General features: G+C 35.4%; 5 protein-coding genes across 9 annotated transcripts; 1 reads left to right on the forward strand and 4 right to left on the reverse strand.

The window, feature by feature from the left end:
• On the forward strand, positions 1-3,560 carry LOC18606330 (chromatin structure-remodeling complex protein BSH). 5 transcript variants are annotated; one of them, XM_007039887.2, is made up of 10 exons: positions 1-817; positions 953-1,041; positions 1,174-1,262; positions 1,364-1,435; positions 1,552-1,599; positions 1,744-1,827; positions 1,990-2,028; positions 2,120-2,202; positions 2,400-2,462; positions 3,165-3,560. In XM_007039887.2, exons 1-10 carry the CDS (start codon positions 768-770, stop codon positions 3,262-3,264), a joined length of 717 nt encoding a protein of 238 aa, XP_007039949.2. In that variant the 5' UTR covers positions 1-767; the 3' UTR covers positions 3,265-3,560. The 5 variants fall into 5 exon arrangements, with proteins under 5 accessions (XP_007039949.2, XP_017973986.1, XP_007039948.2 ...); XM_018118497.1 differs by having other exon boundaries at positions 2-817; positions 1,168-1,262; positions 1,370-1,435; XM_007039883.2 differs by having other exon boundaries at positions 4-817; positions 1,168-1,262.
• On the reverse strand, positions 4,524-5,532 carry LOC18606331 (21 kDa protein). Its single transcript, XM_007039888.2, has one exon. The coding sequence runs from the start codon at positions 5,443-5,445 to the stop codon at positions 4,828-4,830; it is 618 nt and encodes a 205-aa protein (XP_007039950.1). The 5' UTR covers positions 5,446-5,532; the 3' UTR covers positions 4,524-4,827.
• LOC18606332 (21 kDa protein) lies at positions 6,829-8,212 on the reverse strand. The gene has a single exon (XM_007039889.2). It carries the CDS (start codon positions 7,859-7,861, stop codon positions 7,247-7,249), a length of 615 nt encoding a protein of 204 aa, XP_007039951.2. The 5' UTR covers positions 7,862-8,212; the 3' UTR covers positions 6,829-7,246.
• LOC18606333 (21 kDa protein) lies at positions 11,868-13,588 on the reverse strand. The gene has a single exon (XM_007039890.2). It carries the CDS (start codon positions 12,725-12,727, stop codon positions 12,107-12,109), a length of 621 nt encoding a protein of 206 aa, XP_007039952.2. The 5' UTR covers positions 12,728-13,588; the 3' UTR covers positions 11,868-12,106.
• On the reverse strand, positions 13,712-16,869 carry LOC18606334. Its single transcript, XM_007039891.2, has 8 exons — positions 16,632-16,869; positions 16,379-16,525; positions 16,175-16,272; positions 15,857-15,929; positions 15,707-15,767; positions 15,536-15,621; positions 15,362-15,451; positions 13,712-14,006 (listed from the first exon to the last, which is right to left on the reverse strand). Exons 1-8 carry the CDS (start codon positions 16,734-16,736, stop codon positions 13,944-13,946), a joined length of 723 nt encoding a protein of 240 aa, XP_007039953.2. The 5' UTR covers positions 16,737-16,869; the 3' UTR covers positions 13,712-13,943.

Here is an 18,234-nt window from a genome sequence, read left to right on the forward strand (position 1 = left end):
GCGGTAGCACCTTTCTCTCTCTAGAAAATCCTTGAAAACCTTTCTTGGGCCGCTCCTGCCATCGCCGGCGGCCTCTAAACTCCCTTCTCTTCCTCTTTTCTTTCCCCGTTTTACCCATTGAAAACCCTCAAACACTCCCTAGAAATCCAACCCGAACCCAAATCTTCCCTTCTCTTCCTCTCTACCTACACTAGCACTAAAGCCTCTTTTTTTTTCTGCATTTTCTTCTTCTCTGTTTTTGTCTTTTTTTCTTTGTTGTTTCTAGTGATTTTGTGTGTTTTTTAGCTGCTGCTCTATAGGATTTTTTTTTTGTAGGGTTTTTCCCCTTTGATTTTTGTCGTTTGTCCGTTTCTTTTTTTCTTTTGTCTCCGTTTTTCCTATTTTCAGATTTCTTCTGATTTTTGTTTTTGTTCATTCTTTTTTTCTCTGTTAATCCGTTTTGGAAACTCTAGTTCCGTTTTGGAAACCCTTGAACCGGTTCTAGAAACCTTAAAACCGGTTCTTTGGAAACACTAATTTTCGAAAACCCTAAAACCGGGCTTTTTCGAAACCCTAACAGTGGTTCGAACGAAAGGCTTAGGAAGCCCATTTAGAGCCTGCGTAAATTGGATATTATGAGCCCAAAAGAGGACTGAAATTTCAAGATATATCTGTTTTCTTAGATAAAAAATCGAAATTAAAGAAGGAGAGGTGATAAGTAATATATCCAATTATCGATTGATTATCCAAAAAAAGAAAAAAAAAAAAAGTTCCAATCCTCTTTCAATATGAAAGCGCCGGCATCAGCCTCTTGGAAAGCCCCTCTCAAGTTCAGGATGTACGCTCCTCCTCCTCCCCCTCCTTATCCCCATTCCTTCTTTCCCTTTAGGTTTACTTCTAATACTTTTACGGCCTCGAGTGTTCATTCTTATTAGCATAAAAAGGTTTATCGCTAATTTTTTTTGACTCAAAGGCCTACAGCTGAAAATTTAGTACCCATTCGGCTGGACATCGAAGTGGACGGGCAGCGCTATAAAGACGCCTTTACTTGGAACCCTAATGGTATGACCTTAAATATCGTTTCTTATGAATTCAAGAAACTTCTTGGAACTTTTAGCTGCAATTTGCTAACCAAACATGTTCTCTGTGTGTGTGGGTGCGTATACATATAATTATGTGTAAATAAAGATCCAGATTCGGAGGTGGTGATGTTTGCCAGAAGGACCGTGAAGGACTTGAAGCTTGCCCCTGGTTTCATTCCGCAAATTGTTCAATCCATTCAGGTAACTATCAATTGTCAACAATAATAATTGACACTTTAAAGCCATTCTGTAGTGTTGAATTTAACATTCTCCTATTCTTCACTCTGCGCATCATTTATTAGTCACAGCTCGCTGACTTTCGATCTTATGAAGGCCAAGATATGTATGCCGGTGACAAGATTGTTCCAATTAAGGTTTGCCTTTCATTAATAAAATACCAACAACATATATATATATATATATATATATATTGCCAATTTCCTTTTATGAATTTCTAGCACCTACTTACCCATCGCATGGACTTTATCAGCTTGACCTTCGAGTGAATCATACTGTTATCAGGGATCAATTTTTATGGGTAAGAATGTAGAAGTGTTTTGTATCATATTATATGCTTCCAAGTTGCGAATCCTTCCCGTGTTTACTCATGCTTGTTCATTCTTTATCTTTTACATTCTATGTCAATCGGATGCTTGAATGTAGTTATCCTAATTTGTTTTAGGACTTGAACAACTTTGAAAGTGATCCAGAGGAATTTTCTCGAACTCTATGCAAAGATTTAGGCATTGAAGACCCTGAAGTTGGGGTAAGTAGTATGTTCTTAGAAGTATACCAGTAACATATTCTTCCTACCAGAAAGGATGAGAAACAGTTACCACACAGTATTTTTCTTTTCAACACTGTTTCCTGTTCTGTTTCTGTTCTTTTAAAATATTTAATATGTATACCATTTCTTTATTCTTCGCAGCCTGCAATTGCCTATGCAATTAGGGAGCAACTTTATGAGGTAGCTACTATGTGTTTATAAAATCTTATGTTGTATGGCATATTGGTTATTTGGTTTGAGTCGTTTATCATTGTAGTGCTATGTGTTTTAGATTGCAATTCAAAATGTAACTTCAGCAAGAGAGAACAGAATAAGCAAGAAGGGTCGCCGGGGTGCTGAACATTTCCCTCCCAGGTTTTTGTGTTGTTTGCTTATAATATAGCCAGAAATAGGGGGAAGGAACTTCTTTTTTTCTCATCAGAATGGTTTAATACTTTAATCTAAGCATTTTTCTCCCCTTTTTCTTACTACATTTATTTTGTCTAAGCATGTAAGACCTCATTGTTTTATGTATGTCGATGACACTACTCTCTGTTTTTCCTCTCTCACAGTAAAGCAGGTGGTGCTGCACTGGATTTGATAAAGTTATTCAGTTTCAGATCAAGTGTGGTTCGGTAGGCCCTTTAAATAAATCTTATGCAGCAAAATTCTTTCGTAATGAGCCTTGAAAATTTGTTCATGGTCTGGAATTTTGTATTTAGCGGGTAGGATTTGGATTTTAAAATCTAAGATTTCAAATTAGTTCTTCTAGTATGTAGTTGTTAAAGCCAACAATTAGGATTTCTCACATACTCCCATATTAGAGAACATCCCGAATTTATGATAGGTTGAAATTTTGAAATCAAACCTAGATTCATTAAAACAAAGAATTTGAAATTCATGAATTTGAAATCAACATTATTGACGTTTATAAAGTTTAAATCCAAATCCATATTCAAATTTAGGTTTCTAACCCAACCTTTGATTTTATTGTCATGGTGGTTTAAAATTTGCATGAAAGCTGCATGTCAAAGTGAAATGATCTTGAGACTTACCCCAACAAGTTTAGGATCTAAGTACCTTGAATTTTAAAGCATTTTTTAATTGATTTTGTTCAAAGCAAGCTAATGAGCTTTTCTATAAGCAATTTGCTCATTGCTTACATCACAACAGAGCAAATGTAACATTGCTCTCCATATGAGTTGTGCATTGCTTTTCCTATAATGGTATAACTACATTCAGTTTGTTTGATCTCTGATCTCTATGCTGTGTCACTTTATTGGAAAATTTCATGAGAGAGATACTTACGGGTTTGCCCTTTGTTTCTGATGTATCAGGAAAAGAAAGGAATGGGGTTATTATAAACCCACTCTCGATCTTTTATCAAATGAGGACGTGGATGCCCTTGAAGCCAAAGAAGAGAGGAGCGGTCGGTAAATAAACATAGTATATAGGATGCTTGTGGGTTTCTTTCTTTCTTTCTAAACAATAGACATTTTGGAAGGCAGATTTTGGTGGTCATGTAGATTATTGCAGCTTAGTTGTAGAGTCATATTTCCGTTCTTACTTTATGTGAGTTTAACCAAGGATACAACAGTTAGATTTGTAGTCCACCAAGATAGATTTCTGTTATTTTGTAACATTACAAATTCATTATAATGCTTTTGTAATTTATCTGTGACTGTATAAATGGTATACCAAAACTGATATGTGCATTACAAACATTATCAAAATCCAGGTTTCCTATAATTATCAAAATCCTCATTTCCTTTTCAGTAACTACTCAGTCTCATGTTAGTTAATTACAAAAAGAAATATATGACCCAAAATAGTCAAGGTCGGGCTCAGGTTCTTCACATGGCTTTTAGACTTTCGGTTAAGAACTGAGCCTGACTTAGCTTATTGGAACTGCCGGTTGAAAAGAGGCTGTCGTCCCTCTTATTTAAAGATTAATGGTAAGATAGATTGCGCACATAAAATACACGTATTCTACATGATCCGTTCGACAACATGAATTTGGATTAATGCGTTTGACTTAGAGACCCAAATTAAAAAATTCACTATTTAAATTTAATAAAGTTGTAAAAATTTAAATTTGAATACATAATTCATGATAAATCTTTTTAAAAGTTTAAATGCGTATATGTGAATAGTATTTTGACTAAATACTCAAATAAGTTTTTGAATTATATCAAAAAAATCAATTCAATCCTTATTTTTTTTATTACGTTCAGATAAGTCTTTGAACTTCTATTTTGGGTCAAATAAGTCATTCTTTTTAACTATTGTCTAATTTTCATTAGTCAATGATACATGTGACACTTTTATACTATGTCATCTGTCACGTGGCAAATGACGTGGTATTAAATATTATTAATTAGGATTTATGCGTTTACGTTTTTACCTATTTACTCAATCCTAATTAACAATATTTAATGCTACATTATCTGCCTCGTGGCAGATGATGTGGAATAAAAATACCATATGTACTTTTGACTAATAGAAGTTAGTCAACTGTTAAAGAAAGGGGTTTATTTGATTTGAAATAAAAATTCAGGGATTTATTTGAACGAAATAAAAAGATAAAGGTTGAATTGATTTTTTTGACATAATTCAGGAACTTATTTGAATATTTAGCTTTGTATTTTATACAAAAACTTTATAAAAAATCATTCGAATATGCACACAAATTAATAACCCAAGAAAAAAAAGTGAAATTCAATTTGATACAGAATAATAACAATAATAATAACAATTAAATTTGTAAAGAACGATTGGAAGCAATCTATATATATATATATATATTGCTTCCATTATGCAAAACAAGCTTTCTTCAATTTATTTCCAAGAAAAAAAGGAGAAAAATTCAATCTGATACAGAATAATAACAATTCAATTGGACGCAATCTATATATTAATATATATATATATATTGCTTCCATTATTCAAAACAAACCTTCTTCAATTTATTTCCAAGAAGCAAATTAACGCCTAATTAGGTTAATTCTTCTGAGCCAAGGCAAAGCTCTTAACAAGGTTTAATGCATTGCTTGTCAAAAGTGCAACTTTAACAACGCGTCTCCTGACTCCACGCTTCACCTTGCTTCTGATGGCCTTATTAGCCAATGCATTCATGCAGGTCTCCTCTTCATCCAATGCTGTGTTCACCCACATCTGAATATCGTTCATTTGAACCTGAAGATCAGAGCCTTCGGCACGGTCCATTTCCTTTATAGACTTTTGCAACTTCTGCACTGAATCACTTACATCCGCAATGCAATCCACCATGGCTGCAGCTTCATTAGGTCTCAAGCCGTGCACTTTTGACGTATGGGCTAGCAACTTTGAAGTCGCTTTGGCAGCGAAGAAGGTCGTGTTGAGAGCTGCATGGGCTAATAGCTTGGGGTCGGCTTTGATTTTGCTTGCATGGCGTGCAAGAGATTTAAGGCACAACTTAGGATAAGTTGTGCCTCTGCAAGAATTTTTTATATACTCTTGGTTTGTAAGATACTCATTGCTATGAGATTTTCTAGAGGCTGAGCATGTGTTAAAGTAGGAGGAGAATTGCAGAGCAATAAGCAGAATTATTAATGCATGGATTGAAAATGTTCTTGCCATGTCTCAATTTTTGGTGTATTATGGGGTAGTTTAATGAATTGGAGAGGGGAAGAGAAAATCCCAATTTATAGAAAATCCTTCCTCCCCTCCAAAGTCTGAGAATTTGGGTTTCCTTACAGGGAAAGGCCTGTTTCAGAATATAGTAGCTAAGCAATAAAGATGATATGATAGCATTAATGATTCCAGAAATCCAAAATTTGTATTTCTACATTGTCTATCGCAATCCTAGTTTAAGCTCTGTTCATGGAAGAGTTAATATATATTTATTTGCATGTCAATTGCCAGAAAAAGATTTTTACCGATCCATTTTTACATTAAAAACAATATTAATTTGAATTCTATTTATGATGTTACATGTGCAAAATGCAATGCATGTGTTTCATTGTCTGGTTTTCTTTCATTAAACCCCAACAAGCAACTCCCTCCTTATTCTTGCAATGGGGTGACTTAAGTATCTGTTTCTCATTCTTCTGCTAATCTGAGTAACTCTCCTTTTCTGCTAATAGAAGATGATTTATCAACGTTTGAAATGTATCAGATAAATATTACTACTAGATTTTGCAGGTTCGATTTTGATCTGGGTCAGCCCAGATCATAATGCTTCTACTCTTTAGCCTTCATTTTTGTCCAGATAATTCAAGTATCTCTAGAAATTGCTATAATGATATTGTTTTCTGTTCAGGCAAATCATTGAAACTGTTCTCTTCCCTACATAACAAAGTGAAAAGAAAAATGGAAAATAAGGCTGCAATTTTGCTGTTTGAAAGAGAAACCAAATGTCATATCACTCAAATTTGAATTATGAAAATGTCACCGGTTGGCCTCAAAAGCATGAGAATCCATGCCTCCACAAATCCTGTCTAGCTTTTACATCCTGACTGGACCCGCAATATGATATTTCCTGAGAGAACTAAAATATCTTATGCAATTTCTAAGGAAACCAAAGATCAAGCAGGGTAATAAAACATGTTTATATTTTGATTCATCAGTTAGGCTTTTGTTTGGACAGTTGTGGCTTTGGGGGTGTAATTTTGGGAAAAGATTCAAAACTTTAGTTGGAATGTTTTGGACTTGTATGAAAAGAAACTGGATGATCCACAAACAACAATTTGCATGCGCATGCAACTGCAAAATCAGGAAATCCATATCATTAACCAACGGGTGCCTGGGGCTAAAGTAAACATCAAATCAGTTATTAACTTTAGGATTAGACAAGAAGCTTCCCCAAAATTTGTCGATGTAGATGTTGCATCTATAGATACGGATTCATGGCCAAAATAATTTTACAAGATAATTAAGGGGAAACAAATGAGTGTGTAGATTATGAATAGCTTAAATTCTGTCTTGTATACTTTAATCCAACAATAATTGAGAATTTTCAGGTGGGAGAAGAGATTGAAAGCAGACCTTGATTTTTGACATTGTAGTACATTTCCATAGCAGTCCACACACCAGAGTTCCATACTCCTTTGATACAGTACAGAAATCAAGAAACAGTAATAAACGCAGTGCACAACACAATCTGCCATCTCCTGCTATCTTACAACTCTATCAACTTGTGCTTCTAAATTTACTTTGGGACAAAATTTTCTCATTGCCCCGTTTGAAAGCATACAACTCCCAAAGCAAATTGAACATGAAGCAACAGCTGCATAATTCTAAAACAGACTAAGATAAATCCTGTACATATTAATCTTCACTGTGTTACTATAAGAAATTCAAATAAGGAGAAAGAAAACAAGGGCTTCCTTAAGTAACTTCTCTTCAAACTTTCACGAGAAGTATTCCAGATGAGGAGAAATTAAGGTAAGTTACTTTCAGTTGAGGCATAGTTGTTGATGAGAGCCAGGGCATTGCTTGTCAAATGTGCAATTTTAACAATTCGTTTTCTTACCATAGTTTTTGCATATCCATTCATGGCCTTGCCTGCAAATCCATCCATGCAAGTATCCTCGTCTGTCAGCGCTGCGCTAACCCAGGTTTGAATATCACTCATTGTAAGGGAAAAATTTGAGCTTCTAATGTGACCAAGTTCCCCTATAGACTGTTGCAACTCATCTACAGAGTCACCAATTACCTCAATGCAATCTGCCATGGCTGCAGCTACCCTAGGCCTCAAACCATGGATTCTTGAGATCTTTATCATCAACCTTGAAGTTGATTTGCTGGCTTTAAGGGTTACGTTGAGCGCAGTATGGACTAACAATCTGGGGCTGGTGTTAATTTTGCTTGCATAGATTGAGAGGGAGCGGTAGCACAATCTGGGGTAAGTTGTGGTGCTGCAAGAAGATTTGATGTACTCGATGTTTCTTTGGCTGTGAAATGGTGTATCAGCTGAGCTTAAGGCTGTGTAGGTAGTGAATTGAAGGATAATTAGCAGGATCGCCAGTCCATGGCGTGAAGATGAGCCTTCCATTCTCTCTCTTTCTCAGGATTGGTAGGAAAGTTAAAGGGTCGAAGTTTATGATTTTAGAGAGGGAAAAGAATGGTCGATTTATAGAAAACCTTAAGTTTGTGGTTCCCACGAATGAGGAAGGAAAAGCCTGATTTGAAGGGGAAATAAAACTACCATGGGTAGGAAAGCATAGGCAAGAAAAGATGCCAAGAAAACAATCAATATAGGTGGACAATGTACATTTCAAAGCTAACCGTAGGTTTTTTGAATATCAGTACGAACTGTAATTATAATCTTAGCAGCTGTGCCAAGAGTGCAGAGAGTGGTTAAATTGTCTATGAAGTAAGAATTAATCTGCTTGAATCCTAGGATTAATGGACCCCTCTCCAAAACAGGAAAAGAAGAAGAAAAAAAACCCTGCAAAATAAAAAAACTGATGACAGAATTTTCAGATTTGTATCTTACCTACCAATTTTCAGATATGCATTACTTTATGAATTTTGACTGCATCAGAGGGAAACAGGAAATTTGAAATATTTTAACACTTTAATTACTCTGAACATTTGAAATTCCAAATTAGGTCAACAATGTAAAAGTAATACGTGAAAAAAATTGGGTTCAATAACTGTTGAGCACATAAAGCAAACATAAGGCAGACAGTAAAGCAGCAAAAGTTTGCAATTAATCATTAGGGTCAATCAAAACCCATAATCAGTCTAATGACAGTGAATTGAGCATCAGTGCATAAACATCTGATTCTGACTCGGGCAAGGATTTGATCCTCATCCTCGAACCCTAGCCCTAGCATCACCTCTGAATTTCTGAGCTGGGAGTTTCTGACTTGATCCTCCACGTCGTCAATCAAAAATAAAATTCAATCTAGGAGGTAAGGCCTGCCCTCAGAACGTCACCATCAAGCATTGTTTTAAGCGATGATAAAATTAAAGGAACAATAGAAATATTGTATCAACGTCAGGATGCTTTTTTTTTATTGAATCTGGCAGAACTAAAAAATCATGCGTGTAATTAATTGAGAAGTGGACTGACATGCCAAATGTCTTATTACCCTTTCTTATTCTATCTTTTTCAGAGTTTATGGCATTATTGGCCTAACCTTAACTGATTGAGGTGTTATCTGAGGATGTTGAAGTTGGATGCAGATGAAGGACACTCATTAATTTTAGTGATTTGATTTGTTATTGCATATCGATCACATTGTTTGTGTAGGCCTCGTTCTATGAGAAAAAAAGAATTACAGTAACAGATTTGGGTTCTCTTCAGAAGATAAATGAGTGCATCCAATTATTGATGATGATGATGTGTGTATATATATATATATATAGAAAAAGAGATGGAAAAAAAAGAGTAAGAGATGAGGGCAGAGGAATCTGAGCGATGTTTCCAAAAGCAAATCAAAACTTGTCCAGGAGGTTATTTCACAAAAACTTTAGAGATTCCATGTCTAGACTTCAAGCTTAAAAAACTAAAAATTAAAGGGAGATTTCTGTCGGCTTTGCCCAAGATAAATGCTAGGGAGGAGGAGGTCTCCAAATTTATGGTACATTAGGGTGGGGACAATAATTGCCCCCACTGATTTTGAAAAAACTCAAAAAAGCCTATTTTCATGTGTAAATAATTGTAGTTGTGGATCTGGCCATGGCTGTGAAAGCTTTCAAGTTTATCATGTTTTCAGAGAAGTGACTGCAATCATTTGAAACACGAAAATAATATTTAGTGGGATAATTCAAAATTAGTCATCAATTAATGAGAAACAGGAGAAAATGTAATATGATAATTCAAATGCAACAAACTAATGGTTAGGACTAGTTATTTTTAATTTGAAATTTTTCGAATTTAAACTTATCCATTAAAAGGATAGAATTGAAATCTAGCAAAGTTAATGAATAATTTATGCAAATTAATGCATGGGACCAGCGTCAGGAGTATCCAAATCCAAAACCCTAGTGTTTAGTCAAAATAAGCAGTGCCAACCCAAAGCTAACCAAATTTTCCTTTTTTGATCTTAGATTTTCCAGAACTCAAAGTTTCACAAAAAAAAAAAAAAATTGATGATGTTAGGGCTGAAGATGTGGGATTTGTCTAGAACCATGTGGCCAGGTAGGAAACCATTCAATATAAGCTGCGGCTTGAGGCCCCATACTGATGTGTTTTTCACGAATTGCCAGAAAAGACCGACACAATGATAATAATCATAATAACAGTTTTAGTATGATGTTTTAAATCAGTTGCAAATTAAAGAGAAAAATCCTACTACATTAATCTAAATTAACCGCTAATTAGTACTAATAAAGAATGATAAAAAGGTTAAATATTCCATATGGTCTGATCATATATATCAGTCCCCTGTCTATTCCATTTACTTTTTTCTTTGCAGTTGAATGTCACATGGTCGCAGATCACTTTGTGGGGACTTGAATCTCTTTTATGGGTAGCTTTCAAGTTCATGAATTATTTTTTTTTAGTTCTTATTATTTTCTGGATCAGAATCCGGAGGCAAAAATTTTCCTTCTAACAGCTTGTTTTCACCATAATCTTGATTTCTCCATGACTTTTTCCCATAGGATCCTAATCCTTAATCAAAATTGAAACTTAGTAAAGATATGGTTTTGTAAATATAACCTGCTACAATCTCAGTCACAAGTCAGGAATATTGCTAGTTGTCTTGTCCCTCTCAGCCTTAAAGATTTCCTCTGGAGGATTCTAGAACAGAGCTTTCATGTTGTGTCTGCCTAAGAGAGGAAGAGATAAGCTTGTACATGCTCCCCTAGAAAGGGAGATAAGCTTAAAAAAAAGAAAAAAGGTTTCGCAACTTTTGATGTTGAAGATTTGCGTTAATGTCATCGTTAGCACGAAGGACCAGGAAGAGGGTTTGCGTTAGAAGACAAGCAACTTAAAAAGCATAATGGGATGCGGTCGCCTGCCGGTAAAGGGGGTCTACATATGTCAAAAGGAAAATAAAATAATAATCACATTCATGATGACTTTTTTGCTTTTAGCTTTGTTTAATCCGTTGATTCTGGCCTGACTGTCTCCTGGTTTTCTTTCTGCTTAACCATAAAGTTAGGTTCTGATCAACCATATAATATATAATCATAATTTCTACAAAACAAGAAAAGCTTAAAATAAGAGGCCAATTTGTCTGTGACCTATCCTCCAAGGGTCCAAATTATTACCTAGATAGAAGTCCAACCCATCTATGAAATCTAAATGAAACGAATTATTCCTTTTACTTTAGCACCAATTGAACAATAGTTCTCTGTTTTTTGATGCTTATTAATATAATCCGAAGTCGAGGAGCAGGTTCAAGCTCGATAATGGTAGACCTCAAAACCATTTAATACAAGCTCAAAGTGACTCATCTCCCATTCCTATCCGTCATTTCATTCTTATTGTGTTTATCTTCTTCTGTAAGGGCTGGAAGAAGTCAGGCGTCAACTGTCCAAACTTAAAAAGATCTTGTACCGCAAAATTAATAAAAAGAATAACAATAGTATCCTAGTGGTCTGATTTCACATATAAGACAAACGAAATACTGGATGGAAATACGTTTAAAGACGTTTCTCATGCCATGTCTCAATGCAAAAATGACAGTTAACTGAGTCTAATTGATCACTGAACCGAAGCCCCAAGGACGTTATCTTCGACAAGTCACAATCTTTGAAGTAGATTCATCACAAAAAGAAAAAAAGGGTTCTCTGCATTTGTAACGTCTGCTGGGGTCTCAGCCTTGTCTCTTGATGCGTCTGTTTTGTTTCTTTCATGGAGAGGACTCTGTTGGTTTTTCTGTGTTTTGTCCTGTGGGGTTGGGTTCATCGCTTTGTTCTTACTAGCTGTGGCTGGCTTTAAGTTCTGTAGCTGTTTTGGGCCTTGTACCAGAACTCTGCTTTCGTTACTTAACCTTTTAGATAACGAAGAAATCATTTATGCAGGGACAGATTTATCGAAGGTTAATTTATGTAATCAGGTGAAAGAAAAGATAGAAGCCATTTCATTCAACCAAAAAATAAAAAAAGAAGAAATAGTTCATTTAAGCTTAATTCCATTATACAGAAAACAGAACTTTACTGTCATACAAGGCAAGCAGGAGTGTTTTAGCATTTGACCTGAAGTTGATATGTATATGATATAGTTACATACAATCCAAGCAGGCTGAGACCTTTTAGACAGGATCCAGACAGGCACAAACCTTACTTAGAGACGCCAATAACATTTTTATACATTAACCAGAGATCTTCCAGAGTGAACCTAACGCTCCTCAGTAGGTGCAGCAGCTCGGTGTCTTGCTGCAAAGCGATTTACTAATGCAAGTGCATTGCTAGTAACTTGAGCAACATTGACGATCCTGCGCCTTATTGCAGTCTTGATGTTTCCATCCATGACACGGCCTGCAAAGCCATCAAGGCAAGTATTCTCATCTGTTAGTGCAGCACTGACCCATGTCTGCACGTTGCTCATGTGCCACATGAAGTCCTGACCCACAGCTCGTCCCACATGGCTGAGTTCCTTGACTGACTTGCTAAGTCGGTCTACACCGTCGCCCATGTTTTCTATGCAGTCTTTCACAGCTTGACGCTCTCTAGGCTTGATGCCCCTCACTTGAGTCATCTTGGCAACAAAAGCCGCAGCTGATTGAGCCTTGGATAGGCTGACTGATAAGGCAGTTCGAGCAAGGTGTTGCTCATCTTGTCGAATCTCACTAGCATAACCTGACAGGCATTGGACGCATAACGCAGGATACCTTGTGGCTTTGCATGATGCCACGATGTAGGCTGCTGGGCTTGAATTTCTGGTAGAAGCAGATGCAGCTATGCCAGTCATGTAAAGGGCGAAGAAGAGAACTAGTATGGAAAAGGCTAGTCTTGCCATGTCCTTGAAGGAGAAGAGATGGCTGAAACAGATGTCGGCGAAATGAATAGAATATAGGAGTTTATTTATAGAGAATTCAAAAGATGTTTCTGTCTTCTTTTTGGATTAAATAAAATGTTGTCACATGCCTTCTTTCTCCTTTTAACTGCTTTTGATCTTCTCTCTTTGCGGTTATTGTTTATCGTTTCTCATTCTGTTCGGTGACAAAGCATACTTGGCCAAATTTTCTTTTCTTTGATTTTGAAAGCACTCTGCAATTTGAATAGGTTTGGGGCAAAAGCACAATAGCACAAGATTTGGCAATCAAGCAGAGAGGAGGGTTGAACTGTACTAGTCAATGTTTTAATGAGCTAACATATAATGAAAAGAAACTCATTAAGATCAAAACAAAGGAAGACAAATTTGGATGGTCTTGATCAAGCAAATATCATAAACTACTACCATTTAGAACATTCCAAGAAACCTGCACCCGTCCACAATCAAGCATGGGTTTAGATTGAGGAGGGACATGGAGATTAACACTCCACAAACAGAGATCATACGCACGAGCTTTACTCACGCTACAAAGCTAAACATGTGAGTGCAGACGCTGATGAATGGATGGTTCTAGGTAACTTTAGGTGATAACAATACTGTGGGTTTACCTCTGTTTTTTGACGTTTAACTAGCAAGATTCCAAGCTCAGCCCACAGCTACCTTCGATATATGTGCATATAGATTACCTACGACTCCAACTAGTTAATATATTACAGCAACAATTATGTAGTTTTTTGCTAAGACTTCCTTTTTATGTCATACTTTACTACAATGTGAAGATATACATTAGTATTGTTATTTGTTAATCCCAATAACTCTGTTTCAATTCATAACCAATCATTTGACAGGAATAACAAATCGAATACTAGCAATCCTGTATTTTTCAACTTTGACAATAATTTTCTATTTGTGCTATCACTGTGATAATGAATCAATCTTCCACTCTTGTTTGAAGAACAACAAAATAATTGTATAAACTCTAATAGCAAACCATGTCTTTGTACATAAAAAGTACTGCCCTGATCTTAGGACAATGGCTTATAATTTATGTAACCTGATCTTAGTACAATGGCTTATAATTTATGTAAGTATAGAGCAGTACAGTAAATGCTAAACCAAACTCACCAAGAATCAATTAAAAATACATTGTACTTATCATTAACATTTAAACATGTGTATACTATACCGTCAAATACTTGAGAACAGCTGCACGAACCTTTTCCATGAAAGCTGCTGCTTGTTTCTGCATGTTTAACATAAATAATTGACCTAAATTTTCGGAGTTCAGTCTGAGTTGGAAGCAGTTTATTAGCATGGTAATAGATTGCAAACAGTTGGTGCACATATTCTATCAAAGTTTTAGCAGACTAAGAGTTCACATCAAATCTACCGAAGATATCAACTGAAAATATATTGGATTAGAGCCATGAGACAAATGGATATAAAATAACAGATATGTAGAGAGAGATGAAAAAGGTTGATTGAATGAATGTTTTGACATGAACAACTCCGGTCTATGTCAGTGGCCACTCATCGAGCAAACAACTACTAGTGCTACTATTAATTCAGTGATCAGATTTTTAAGAAACCTTGAGGCATATCATTTGTCTTATTTCCAAGAGGTCATATAAAATGGATTAGAACCCATATTGTCGAATAAAGATACAAAAGAAGGCCAAAGAACAAATTTTCTTTACTTAAAGACAAATGCTTTGATCCAAGAAGAAAACTGTTTGGAAATGAGCTGAAGTGACACATATAAAAAATGGAAAAAAAAAAGTGAGATAAAATAATATAATTGGTAACTGTAACAAGTGATAATGTTATATGACAACAAAAAAGATTGTTTTGTTGCAACTCTACGAAAAGATGGATTTGAAACCAAAGTTGTCACACATTTCTTTTACAAGGAAGCAAATACAAGTTTTATACACTTCAACTTTTAGATGGAGGCCATATCAGCCTCTTTGTATTCTAATCACAATGTTAGAACAGTCAACCTCAACATCTGTCCTTCATAGTATTCATTAGAGCATAACAATGACAACAAAAAAGTTCCAAAAGTAAAAAGCGTGAAGGAAAATGATTTTATAGACAGTAGAGACTGAAACACTATTGTTAACCAAATGAAATGTTTTACCATGTCAAAAATTCAATTAGCCTGCTGAGGACTCTACTCGAGACCAAGAAAACAGTTTTGGAGCTTGAGCAAACTCATTAACTCAAGAGGCCAAGATAGATGAATTTCCATGGGCCAACTAGCACTTGAAAGCCAAACATCTTGGTAGATGAACCAAATTGGAAATGGTATCATCTCAACTTGAGAATAGGCATGAGAACTCGTTTTCTCTTCCTTTTATTTCCTTCCTAGCATCAGCGTAATGGTGAAAATTAGAAGTGTAAAACATTTAACTAAAATCTAAAAATTAGAAGTGATAGGTTAGGAGGCTATTTCTCTCCAAAGCATTTGATGGGACCTTACAATCTTTGAGAGACCTAAAATTTGTACTTCTCTACCTCACGCTAAACATTGTGAATATGAATATAAGCATGTATGCAGGTACTTATGTATTCTTAAATCTTGAAGATGATGCTAACCTGGTTACCCCTGTGTGCATTTGCTATGTTTTCGTCAAGAAGTGTCAATAAGGATCTATTTAGTTCATTGCCTTCAACCATCTCCAACAACTGCAAGGCAACACTAAACTCCGTTGAGCTGCATAAACTCAGAAATATAAAAGGAACTCCATGAGGGGTAAGTCAGGCACATACAGTTGCTTTTATATCCTTTGACGTCAAGATTTTGGTGAGGCTTTTCTTTGCAGTTATAAGGTCAGCTTGCATTTTATCATATGCTTCTGTGATCAGAGGACCAAGGATATTTGGTCAAAGAGAAAACAACAAAAACCCTTAAACAGTAGGTTGTATGGTTAAAAACCATACCTATGCCTTCTTGCAAGGCCTTCTGTAGTGCCTCCAGCTCAATCAGTTTGTCCTCCATATCCTGTAAAATTTACCAGTTTTTACATTTCCAATTCTCTCAGGTTAGATAAACACAGGATTATCACAACATAAAAATTTTTTATAGCAAACCTCGGTCTTTGAAACAGCAAACCGAATCTGGCCTATCTCAAATTTGAGGTGCGAGAAAAATTCCTCATCCAATCTACAAAGTTTGCAATAAAGGTGGTGTTCTTGAAGTAAAAGTTTTAACTTTAAAGTGCATTCCATTAGTAAAGAAAAGAAAATGGCCATGCAGTCAACAAGAGAAGCCTAAAAAACTAAACTTCTCAACAAAAATTCAAGTTTTTAACATAACTCAAATCGGAAGAAGCAAAATTGCAAACAACTAATATGCAATTTAAGAAACAAGGATTTCACAGCTTTTTCATACAAAATTATAGTACTAACCTCTGCCTTAATCTTGCAATCTCAAACTCAATCTCCTGAGCTTCAGTGTCAAGAAAATACTCAATCAACTCCGCTGGAGTATCGGGTATTTCCCTGGACTAATAATAAAACCACAGCAAGGAAAAAAAAAATTAAAAATACACCTAAAAAAACCCACGGAATAAATAGTATTACATAAAGAACACGTTCGTAAAGCTATCATACTTGGCGAAGAGCTAGGCGACGTTCTTTCTCTTCGCGTAAATGTTGCTCAAATGCGTCTCGAGCCCCTGCATCTCTCTCTAATCGTCTTTTAAACTCGAGCCGAGCCAGGTGTCCTGTCTGCGGCGGGCCAAATATACCATCCGGGTCCTTCCTTCGATAAAACAAACAATAATTTATTTCAATCCAAAGCTTCAATTTATCAAAACATAATATAAAAAAAATTCAAACCCAGAAAATTTAAAAAGTTTTGTACCCATTGGACGCAGGAGATTTTGAGCCTGAAGTGGGTTCGTTTTACTGTTGTTGCACGAAAGGCGGTGGCGGCGAAGGTGGCGATGCCAATTGAGAGAGTGGCCATTGTTAGTGGCCCTTCCGTAGAAGCTTTCGTCTGCTTTCTGGTTTTCGGTGGGTTCTTGAAGATGTGTTGGATGGCGTCTTATCCGTTACAATCATTGCTGTTTAACATGTTTCTAATTTTCAGTTTTGGTCGATCCTGGTGGGTAGTGGAGGGAATAATGGCCGTTAGCTGGTATGGATTTTCAGCTCTCATCTGGACCGTTGACAAAGGAGCGTTACCTTTTGGGCTCACAGGTTGGGCTTTTTGTTTGGATGCCAGCTGGACGATGCCCTATACCCAACCCAATATATTCCAAAGAAGAAAATGCACTATCAAACAGCCAAAAAACAAATCACATAAAAAAGCAAGAAAAAACTATTATATACTGCCAAAGTTTTGTATTGTTATAAGTAAAATAGTAAATAAATATAATTATTAAATTGACACGTGGTAATCTTATATTAATTATGAAATTAAAAAATTCCATCATTAAAATATAAATTGATATTCTAGAAACCAAATTCGAGTTGGTGTAATAGTCAAAACAATAAAGAAAAATATATTGCAAGAAACATCATTTGAATAGTAACAACCGATCAAAATTGAAATCTGTGACTCCCTTGTTGTCCACTCCAACAATTCATACTATTCTCAATTCTGGTCTAGTTTATGTTTGCTTGTTCGTTCTGCTTTCTGTCACTGACTGCTTCAAGAGAATTTTCACCCAACAAGAAAACCATTGAAAGAGCAAGCAAGCACGTAATCAACAGGGCACTGCAAGCTGTCCTCCCATTAGACTATTCCTGCTTTGAATGTTCTTATTTTCTTCTAATTCAATAACAAAATTCTCAGTTTCCACGAACACCGTTAAAATCGAATCTTTGTTTTTTTTTTTTAAATAAAAAAGGTAAAAAACTAATCATAGTCAATAAACAATCAACCATGCACTCTCCATAAAAAAAAAAAAACAATTGCACACACCATTTGTAATTTTAATTTTTTCACGTGACATTATATATTTTTTTCGATTAATACTCTGTGAATATTTTTATTTTCAATTAACAGTTTATGAATATTTTTAAACATGGACAAATATATTAATTTTTATTAAAAATGTTTTAATAATTTTTTTAAAGAAAAAAGCAGAGAGAGAAACTTTTATTTATAAATAAAAAATTAAAAATCTTATATTAAAATTTTTTTTCCTTCTCCACCTATCGAGCTTGGATGAGTCATGAGTGTATGACGCACTTGATGAGAAGAGATCCTCATGACTCAAGGAAAATGTTGTAGCAATGCGACCTTTTTATATGTTTTCTCAGCAGCCAAAAGAAATAAAGACTAAGACTGCGTCCACTGGATTGAAATATTGACTATCCGTTCACACTTGTTTTTGGTTTTATTTTTATACCATTCTGGGTATGAACATTTTATTGACTTGTTGTCACTTCGATCATTTGATGATGGCGTCTTAATACCAAGGTCTTATCTGTTATTTACTCACTGTTTTGTCTTATTT

Source organism: Theobroma cacao, chromosome 3 (genome assembly GCF_000208745.1).
Source record: "Theobroma cacao cultivar B97-61/B2 chromosome 3, Criollo_cocoa_genome_V2, whole genome shotgun sequence".
Lineage (NCBI taxonomy): Eukaryota > Viridiplantae > Streptophyta > Magnoliopsida > Malvales > Malvaceae > Theobroma > Theobroma cacao.

Bases quoted from the DNA above. Each gene is read 5' to 3' on its own strand.
- LOC18606330 (XM_007039883.2), top strand. From the start codon at position 768: ATGAAAGCGCCGGCATCAGCCTCTTGGAAAGCCCCTCTCAAGTTCAGG. The intron at 1,828-1,989 runs GTAAGTAGTATG...TATTCTTCGCAG, and splicing joins TTGAAGACCCTGAAGTTGGG to CCTGCAATTGCCTATGCAAT. The intron at 2,029-2,119 runs GTAGCTACTATG...TATGTGTTTTAG, and splicing joins TTAGGGAGCAACTTTATGAG to ATTGCAATTCAAAATGTAAC.
- LOC18606331 (XM_007039888.2), bottom strand. From the start codon at position 5,445: ATGGCAAGAACATTTTCAATCCATGCATTAATAATTCTGCTTATTGCT.
- LOC18606332 (XM_007039889.2), bottom strand. From the start codon at position 7,861: ATGGAAGGCTCATCTTCACGCCATGGACTGGCGATCCTGCTAATTATC.
- LOC18606333 (XM_007039890.2), bottom strand. From the start codon at position 12,727: ATGGCAAGACTAGCCTTTTCCATACTAGTTCTCTTCTTCGCCCTTTAC.
- LOC18606334 (XM_007039891.2), bottom strand. From the start codon at position 16,736: ATGGCCACTCTCTCAATTGGCATCGCCACCTTCGCCGCCACCGCCTTT. The intron at 16,526-16,631 runs GTACAAAACTTT...TATCGAAGGAAG, and splicing joins AAATCTCCTGCGTCCAATGG to GACCCGGATGGTATATTTGG. The intron at 16,273-16,378 runs GTATGATAGCTT...TTTTATTATTAG, and splicing joins GTCGCCTAGCTCTTCGCCAA to TCCAGGGAAATACCCGATAC.